The sequence below is a fragment of the Herpailurus yagouaroundi genome, unplaced genomic scaffold, assembly GCF_014898765.1.
Source record: "Herpailurus yagouaroundi ecotype Mexico unplaced genomic scaffold, PumYag 403, whole genome shotgun sequence".
Taxonomy (NCBI): Eukaryota; Metazoa; Chordata; class Mammalia; order Carnivora; family Felidae; genus Herpailurus; species Herpailurus yagouaroundi.
The window spans coordinates 2262610-2272567 of NW_024412620.1; the positions used below are offsets into that span (position 1 = coordinate 2262610).

The 9958-nt window shown below is 43.7% G+C and overlaps 1 protein-coding gene across 1 annotated transcript; it reads left to right on the forward strand.

Moving 5' to 3' along the window:
* Positions 1–817: 817 nt before the first annotated feature.
* LOC121022412 (apolipoprotein R-like) lies at positions 818–8889 on the forward strand. Its single transcript, XM_040463491.1, has 4 exons — positions 818–986; positions 5022–5192; positions 7869–8044; positions 8597–8889. Exons 1-4 carry the CDS (start codon positions 902–904, stop codon positions 8735–8737), a joined length of 573 nt encoding a protein of 190 aa, XP_040319425.1. The 5' UTR covers positions 818–901; the 3' UTR covers positions 8738–8889.
* Positions 8890–9958: the final 1069 nt, after the last annotated feature.

Below are 9958 nucleotides of genomic sequence, written 5' to 3' on the forward strand. Positions count from 1 at the left end.
GTGCCTGAGTGGGTTCAGTTGTTTAAGCGTCTGACTCTTGGTTGCATCGGGCTATGTGCGAACAGCACAGAGCCTGCTTGGGATTCTCTCTCCCCCTCTCTCTCTGCCCCTACCCCCCTCACGCTGTCTCTGTCTCTCTCAAAAATAAATAAGTAAACAACAAAAAAAAATTTTTTTTAAAAGAAAGAAAACCCAGGATTAGGGAAAAGGAGTTACCATTGAAATATGGTAATTGTAATTATAATTGTAATTGTAATTATAGGGACCAAGCTCTTGAGTATTTTCACACTTGGAGACTCATATTACTCTATTCTGGTTAGACCATGTGCTATCTGGAAAGACATTTAATTTTTGAGATTAAAAAAAAAATCCATTCTTCTATGGGCAATTTATACCTACTTCTGATTAAAGAAACCACTTCCCAAACAGATACCACTTCTCAGATGTTCTATTTTCTGTCATGCTATGCCTTCTAATTCCTGTGGAACCCACCACAGACACTATGCATCATGGGCAGCAGTCCCTTTTACCTTTTTGCTTTTGGTTACTTGGAGAGGAATCGTGAACATATCCAGAAAGGAACTCATCATGTGCCCCATCTGGACAGCAAGAGAATCTTGGGATTACAACAGTAACTACATACACAATTCCAGAGGGCTCTTCCATCAATCTCCAGACTCTTCTCCCCAAGAAGACGGAAAGCTTACCCTATCAGAGCTGTGCTCAGCACTTGGTCTTCTGGTCACTCCCCCAGCCCCTCCCCTTTAGTGACACGTAACTGAGACTTTGCCAAGGCTTTGACTTACGCACCATTTCAATTGTTATTTAGAGATCTTTTCTTCATATCGATTCAAGGGTCTGGAAGCACTGAGCCCCAGTGTGGCACCTCTGAGACTGTGCCATGCCTTCCAAGTTGCAGAGCGCTTTCCCAGCACTGTGTCTCTTTGGGGTCTTGACCTTACTTCTGTGCCCTTCTGGCTTGTGTGGTGAGTACAATAGTTACGGGGAAAGGAGGGTAGTCTCTCTAAGATGTGGAGGACAAATATCTAATAAAGAACTAACTGAATATAGTCAAGTAGTGGTAGTTCGTAACCTTTTTGAGAGAGTATAATCAACTATATACTAATAAAAATGAAGAATTTTAAAATATAAAAGAAATTATTTTAATTCAGGTAGAAGCTGTGATTATGTCTAGAATAAAAACACGTTGATATGCAAAAATCCTTGTGAGGCTGCTTTAGCAAGGAATAATCTTGAATTTTCAAATCCATGTCTTATATTTAAATACTGCAAAATGCTTAAGACGAATTTACTTTCCAAATAGGTTAATTGTGGCATCCAAAATCTTAGTTACTGACTGATTAGAAATAGTTTCCATCCAAAAAGCAAAAATATTTTCTGTTGTCAGGTGGTTTGAGAGAGTTTAATGCTCAGCGAAATCATCAGTCAGAGAAAGACAAATACCATGTGATTTCACTCATGTGTGGAAAGAAAGAAAGAAAAAAAGAAAGAGGGAGGGAGGAAGGAATAAAGAAAAGGAAGGAAGGAAGGAAGGAAGACAAAAGAAAGGAAGAAAGAAAGAAAGAAAAGAAGGAAAGAAGAGGGAGGGAGGAAGGAAGAAAGAAAAGGAAGGAAGGAAGGAAGGAAGGAAGGAAGGAAGGAAGAAGGAAAGAAAAGAAAAGAAGGAAAGAAAGAAGGAAAGAAAGAAAGAAAGAAAGAAAGAAAGAAAGAAAGAAAGAAAAAAGAGACAACTAAAAAACAGACTGCTAAGTATAGAGAACAAACTGATGGTTACCAGAGGGGAGAGGGATGCAGGCAATGGTTAAACAGGTGAAGGGATTAAGAGCACACTTATCATGATGAGCACTGAATAACGTAGAGAACTGTTGAATCACTGTATTGTATACTTGAAACTAATATAACACTGTATGTTAACTACACTGGAATTAAAAACTAATAATAAATAAAAATTTTAAAATGTATTTTCTGTTACCAAATACTGAGTAAATTTTCTAGAGTAAAATTATAGGGCACTTTGTGAACTGTAAGCCATCGTATAAATGTGACGCATTGTTATTGAAATGTACAGAAGTTTTTACCAGAATGAGAAACAAAAGTGTTTGAGAGAACTTACCAGAACTGATTGAAGACCTGCTGCTATGATAATTAATTTATTGGTATGTGAGGGGTGCCCGGGTGGCTCTGTCGCTTAAACGTCGGGCTCTTGACTTCAGCTCAGGTCATGATCTCACAGTTCGTGGGTCCGAACACCCCCCTGCATCGGGCTCTGTGCTGACAGTGAGGAACCTACTTGGGATTCTCTTTTCCTCTCTCTCTGCCCCTCCCTCGTTTGTGTGCTCTCTCACTCTCTCTCTCTCTCTCTCAAAATAAATAAACTTAAAAAAATTTACCTCGGGGCGCCTGGGTGGCGCAGTCGGTTAAGCGTCCGACTTCAGCCAGGTCACGATCTCGCGGTCCGTGAGTTCGAGCCCCGCGTCAGGCCCTGGGCTGATGGCTCAGAGCCTGGAGCCTGTTTCCGATTCTGTGTCTCCCTCTCTCTCTGACCCTCCCCCGTTCATGCTCTGTCTCTCTCTGTCCCAAAAATAAATAAACGTTGAAAAAAAAAATTAAAAAAAAAAATTTACCTCTATGTTATTTAAATGGAAATGTCCTTTAAGCAAAGTGAGATTTTCCTCTTTTGTAATCTAATATTATTTTTTTTTTTTGTCTGAGAGAACTAATGTTTCACATTTAAAAGTATTTATAAACATACTCTCTGAAAGGATTTTCATGGCCTGAAGACTGAGGACTTGAGATGGCTTGGCTGGAAAATCCCAACCCAGAGCAAGGGCTGCATGTTCTTACTGATTAAGAGTGTAGAAGCCATGCTTTCTTCGTCACTGAGAGTGGTGGTGGGGGGGGGCGTGGAAAGCGTGGGTTTACTAAGGAAGCATCCTTCTCTGGAGGATGACTTCTCACATCAGATGCATGAAAATTGTTGGGTGGCAGTATTAATTTTAGGTTGTAGAGTGGATGCAGGATAAAGAACCTCGTGCTCGGGGGATTTTTAGTTTTCCAGCTTCATCTCTGAGTCCCTCTCTCTTGGAGTCGGAGGCAGCAGGGGAAGGCCCCGTCAAATTTGTCAAGTCTCCCAATGATTTCTTCATGTGTCCATTTCCCTCCCCCTCTCTCTGCTGTTGCCTCCTCTCTTCCTGCTCCCTATGGCCCCAACCCTCTGAAATGGTATATAATGTCTGTCCGCTCTGACTTGAACCTCCCTTCCTTCACGGTAATAAGCTTCTGATGCCAGACTTGGCTCATTGCCTCCGTAGGACGCTGCCTCGCCTATCTTATCAACCACTCAGCTTTCACCCGTCCTTCAGGATGTATCTCCAGCTTACACCTGGAGGCCTTCCCTCCATTCTGCCAACACCTTCTCCTACAGCACTAGTTTCCGGTCCTACAGCACTCGTTTCCGGCCCGAATCTGGCGCTGCAGTGACTGGGACAGTGGTATAACTCCGCATGCGGCGACATCTTACCTTGCTAAGTACGTTGCAAGTATGCTTCCTTAATATTACCTGAAGAGCCTGAGCTACAAAACTCCCTCTGTATGTTTATTCATAAAAATGAAGAGCTATTCTTGATATTTCTATGGAGGTGCTTGATCTGCAGTTCAAGGAAAGCTCTGTGGAAGCTGGTGACTTACACAGGCCGATTCCTTTTCCTCGTAACAAAAACAGGACTGACTTTGGGATTCCTATGCCTATGCTTTCTGAACGCCTCAGAGTTGCAGCTTTGCGAACAGCAGAGGTAAGGGAGACAGTACTCGATCTGAGCCGAGTCTTGCCAGCAAGAGTGTTTCGGGCGTGCTGTCCCGCCCGTGTTTTTGTTGTTGTTTCTTGGTGGAGCCTTCATCACAATGGCTGAGGATCTGCTAAGTGCAGTCCCCTGGTCGGCTTGATCCCGTATCCATCTCCAGTACTGGCTGATCACTTCCTCTTTCCTGTCTCCTAAATACCTGGTGACTCCTGGAGATTTTATCTACACAGAGGCTTTCTTCCCACCTCCAGGGCTCCCTCTACACGGGCCTGAAGACACCACCACCAGGGCTGTCTTTTTCATGCGGCCCATTTCCAATTCACCGGAAGTATGCATTCATCCCTTGTCCCGAATAATGTCAGGAGTACAGGCCAATCTCAAGGCAGCAGAAATCTGTCCTTCTCTCTCACCAGCGGGGCCACTAGGCAGCCCACCTTTGCAGTTTCGATTTCCCAGGCAGGAGCTCGACACTAGGCCTCTGTGTCTAATGTCCCCCCGAGTTGAAAAGAGATGTATTGGGCTTTCTCAGTGGGCCCTGTCACTGCGAAGGAGAAATGCACCCACCTCATTTGACTCACCCGAGACTAATTTAAATGGCAAAAATGAAATTCCTAATCTTTTCGTGCCTTTGGTTTGGGCAAAGGAGTTGAGGGTTTTCTAACTGATTCTGAGCCACCAAGTTCATTATGAGATGCCACTTGTCTTTGCAAAAAATAAGAACAAAGACTTCCGTTTGATGGCCTTTACATACCCACTGATGCCACGTAGAATAAGTATCCAATGATCATGGCAGAGAAAAGAAAATAACAGTATTCCAGTAAGTACCCTTGCACTTGGAGGCAAACCTTACTTCAATGTCTAAATTCGATTCCTGTTGCAAGCACTTACTAGCTGTGACCTTTGGCAGAACATCTGATCCCTCTAAGATTGTGTTTCCTTTTCTCTAGAATGGGTTTGATGATCATAGTGACTCAGCTGGTGTGAGCGTTAAATGGTATAACATATAAAATGGTTAACCCAGTGGCTAGCAAGTTGCTAAGACCTCGGCAAATCATTCCTGTTGATTTTGTCAAGGAAATAAAATACCCCTCTACAGTATAACTTAATGACTTCCTTCTATGAAACAGGAAGAGTCCCTCATTCGGAATTGTTCATTATATTTGGCTCATTGCCTTCCACCCTTCTCTTTTATCATTCAAGATTGCAAAATGTTCCCAAGCGTTGCCCATGGATTCCATAAAGACGTGAGCTCATTTTTCTCCTTTACTACTGCGGTGCAGTATAAATGCAATGAAGGTTACGTTCTGGTTGGACAGTCCAAAATCACCTGCAGAAACTCCCGCTGGTCGGCTTCGGCTCCTGAATGTAAAGGTAACCTCAACTTTACTGATGACCCTGACTAAAAAAATGTAGAGCCTCCAGGAAAGTTCTGACTGTAGCGTCTCTTCCCAGCCAGGGGAAACACTTAGAAATTTTTATTTTATTTATCGACTCATTAACACATGCATATATACAATATTTTAAAAGTCTGAACCATCATCCAGCTTGTCACTCTTGAAGTAACCGTTGTTACCAATTGTGTATGTTTTCAGAGGTAATCTAGAGGGCCACTTTTAGCTTTTTTTTTTAAATTATTTTTCAATGTTTATGTATTTTTGAGAGAGAGAGAGAGAGAGACAGAGCATGAGTGGGGGACGGGCAGAGAAAGAATCCGAAGCAGGCTCCAGGCTCCGAGCTTCAGCCCAGAGCCCGATGCGGGGCTCGAACTCACAGACCACGAGATCGTGGCCTGAGATGAAGTTGGACGTTTAGCCAACTGAGCCACCCAGGCGCCCCTGCTTTGTTTCCATGAAAGTTTTACCTGAAATGTAACATACTACAGAAAAGTGTACCAATGTTGGGTGTGAAGGTCAACAATTATCACAATGTGAACCTGACCTTGACACACCGCATGGCTCTCTTCCCCAAAGACGGTTGCTATGCCCATTCTACGTGTAGAAGTGCTGACGACACTGACTGCACCTTGTTCCTGTTCCCTTGATGACCTCTCTTGGGGCTATGTGTTTCAGGCCTGTTGAAGATGACTAAACATACCTTAAAAGTGCCCTCCAAGGCCGGTACAGGGGGAGGCTTGCTTTGGCCTTTCACGAATCTTAGAGATAAAAGTCTTTCCTCTTCCTAAAGTCTAGATAGCACCACAAGATCTGCTTAAACGTTAGCTGTCAGTTAGGTGCTTTGAACCCTTTGATCTTACTATAGTGGCCTGTACTACGATGCCCTCTCGCTCTAAAGAAATCTGTGGACTGAAGTCCAGACTTTTTTGAGAATTGCTGTGCAGGGCCTGGATCGTCGTCTGCCTGATTCCGCCCCGCCCCCCGAATCAGTAAGGTACCCTCAATAAAATTCTGTGTGAACTGTATGGAATGGCCTGCTTTGTTTTTTTTTTTTTTTTTTGGTTGGTCTCAATGTAACTTTTCAGCCTGGGGGATACTTTACTGTCCCTCTCGCACCTTCCAACACTATGGATTAGTTTTGCCAACTTTATACAGAGGAGGTCATGCTTGTCTTTGGTGCGTGGCTTCTTTCTTCATTAGGTCTGGAAAACCATCTATGTTCTTACGTATAGTGATAGTTTATTCATTTCCGTTACTTTATAATATTATTTTGGGTGAATAGACCACACTTTATGTACTTTATAAACGTTTGAGGTTTTTCATGTTTTGGGCCATTATGAATAATACTCTCAGGAACACTTTTGTGCATGTCTCTTGGTACAAATGTGCAAACCTTTCTATTAGGAATAAACTCAGGAGTAAATTGCTATTTTGTAGAGTGTACATATATTCGTGTTTAGTAGATGACGTCAAATTTTGTCCGAAAGCGGTTATAACAATTTACATTCATACATGAGTTCTAAATTCCAATTTCGATAAACATAAGTTTTAAATCCCAATTTATTTCCATTTTCCAGTATCTTCCTTGGTATTGGAAACTTTTGTGTCTTGTTGAAGAAATATTTGCTCACCACAAGGCAACAGCCTATACAACAACAAAACACAACAAAAATACTCTCCTGTGTTGTCTTACAGGTCTTTACTGTTTCACCTTTCACACTGATATTGCCAACCTACCTGAAATTCCTATGCATCTGTGGTAGAGAGTGGGGTTCAAAGTTTGGTTTTCCCTGGTGGATAATCAATAAGCTGTGTGCCACTTATTAAACGGGCCATAGGTTCCACAACTGCTGCCTTTGACATAATCCAAGTGTCTATGTGTGTGTGGTTCTGTTTCTTGCACAGAGAGATAGCAGTTTTTAATTTGAAAGTATCAGTGAGGATTTCCCAACATTTCTGTGAGTACCTGCTTCATTTTCAATGACTGTTCTTATGGATAAATTCGAAACCTCCCCGGGGTGTCTGATATCTCCATCAGAGCCTCACACATCCCGTTCATCTTCTCGTAATGAAATTGGCCTAACAGGAGATTTCTGGTTGACCACCAAAATTAGGTGTGCCTTGTAAAAATCACACTGCAAATAGCAACTCAAGGGGCTAATTTCTCACCATTGTCTTCACTTAACACAGAAAGGGGTCAAGGGTATGCGAAGAAAAATTACGTAGTTGAGATCATAAGAAGAGTGAGGTTTCCAGATAAAGTAGTTTTAAAAACTCAGATTCCGGCGCCACGTACTTAGGCTTATATTATAGTCACGCCAACTAAAAGCTATGCAACCTTAGACAAGTCACATAAAGTCTCTGCACCTAGTTTTTCCTTCTAGCAAAATAGAAACAATAATAGCGTTTTACATGATTGCTTTTCCTCTCTAGTCCAATGGAGACAATCACAGTGTTTTATGTTGACGATAGTGTGTAAACTAGCATTATTCTCATTACCAATTTTATTGTCATAATCATACAACAAAGGGAGACAAAGCACAACTCTCAGCATGCGGGTATAATTTACCATCCGTGTTTCTCACCCCCTCGGGATTCTTCGCTTTCGTAAGATCTTACTCACAGGATGATCAAAACTGTGTTTCCATTCCAGCCCTGTGTCAGAAACCAGAGATAAAGAATGGAGACCTGACTGTGCCTAAGCACCAGTACGTTGAGCCTGAAAATGTGACCGTCCGGTGTAATGATGGCTATGATATGGTTGGTTCCCCAAATCTTACCTGCTCCGGGAACGGAATGTGGTTGCCAGCAGTGCCCAAGTGTCAGTGGGTAAGTGGCACACATTTCAGGATGTCCCATCCCATTCTAAAACTGGTCATCGGTGGCAGAGCACTGTCAACCCACATGGATGAGATCTGACTTCGACCCGGACTCATTTCTGAGTTGTCGAAAATCAGCCTCAAAGCACTTGATGAGCTCGTTAAAGCAAGTTCTAATTCTCTCATCTTTCTGGCAAGAACCAAGCCCCTCGGTAGGAGGGTTCCGTAGATCCAGGTCACCCGGCCCCTCGCGCCATGTTTTCTACAACGCGTGCTATGACTTTGCCAGTTGTCCCTGAAGAAGCCTCCGGATGTCTTCTGCAGGCTTGCTCCTTCCCTGCTTTAGCAGTTATTTATTCGCCGTGGATGGGGAGGTCTGGGCGAGTGCTGGGCCCTAGGGCGAACACCCTGCTGAGACAGAGAATCTTTTCATTTCTTCCACCAGCCCCGAGGATGGTCGCGTTACTCCCATTCTGCTGTCACCACTGCGGCCTCCTGAAGAAATCTTAATACTTTCACAGTTGGAGAGAAATCTCTGAATCTATCCTTGGATCTCTTTTAGGTAGAGCAGATGGGCTGTGAGCAAGTGCTAAAAGGCAAAAAGCTCCTGGAATGCCTCCCCTCCCCGGAGGATGTGAAAATGGCCCTGGAGGTGTATAAGCTGTCAGTGGAGATTGAGCGCCTGGACAAGAGTTCGGCTTGAGGGGAATGCCGTTGAGAAACCAGTACGTCCACACCCCCCGTGCCTGCTGCCTCCCTGCAAAAAAGAGAGAATTAGGTACATTTTTCCATTAGCAACCCTACTAATTGTTCCTTAAGTACTGTTTACTAAAAAAAAAAAAAAAAAAAAAAAAAGAAAAAAAGACCTGTCTTAGGAGAATCTGTTGATATCCTTAGTGCCACCGATCATGTGGAGCTATGGGTCTGTCTCTTTGCTCAGCCTACGCTTCTGCTGTCCTGGATGTGATGGCATGACAGAAATAAATAATCACCTGTCAAAAATCCAGTGTCCTTGTTTTCACTTGGATGCCCGTGTAACGAAAGCGTAACGCCCCGTACAAATCACTTCCTAACGTTTCTCTAATTAACTCTCGTCTCTATTATATGGCATCACAAGGTGTATGTAGTCCTCAAAAATATATCCCTGTGCCTTGTGTGAGGTATCTTTACCCGCCCTCTCCACTTCGTACTCCGCCTTCAGTGCCCAGGCCAAACATCTCATTTTCCTCCAAGTCTTCTGCTTTCTTTCCCTAGTGGTTTAGCCTTGACCCAGAGAGAACTCTGGACGACGAATTTGCTGAACTTTTGTCCCAGGTAAGTTTTTCCAGGGAGAGGAACTGGGTTGTCATTGTGCAGCACCTGTCTGTTATTGGCGAAGAGCCACCCTGGGGGCCTACGAGCTCCTCGGCCACCCAGCTCTCTCTGGGGGACAAACTGTCTAGCCGCCTGAAGGGAGTCTCCCCAAGAGAATAGAAGGCCGGACCCTGAGAAGCCAGAGCCCAGGGAAGCCTGTAGAGGAGCACACAGAAATGGGAGAAAGGACCGAAGGGGCTGGAGAAACTCCTCAGTGGCTTGTCCGTCAGATGTTCCCCTTACAGCTCTGGACACTCTTGGGAAATGTTCATTTGGGACAGTCACCTCTTCTTCCAATCATTCACGTCCTCTGAAATCTCATTGCCACCCATGCTTGCTTCACCCCGGCCTCTGCTTCTCCACCGCATCTTGATCCATAATAGAGAAAATCTCTATTCTTTTCTTTGGTTGTGTCAAAACAGCTGCCACGTGAGAAAGTTTCATAGCAGACTTTTATAAAGCTTTAGACTTAACAGAGGGGTATACGGATGGCTACCCATGACTGGACTTCCACACTGAATGTTCCAGAACTGTGATTTTAAAAGACCGTTGCTTTTCCCTTCCACCAGGG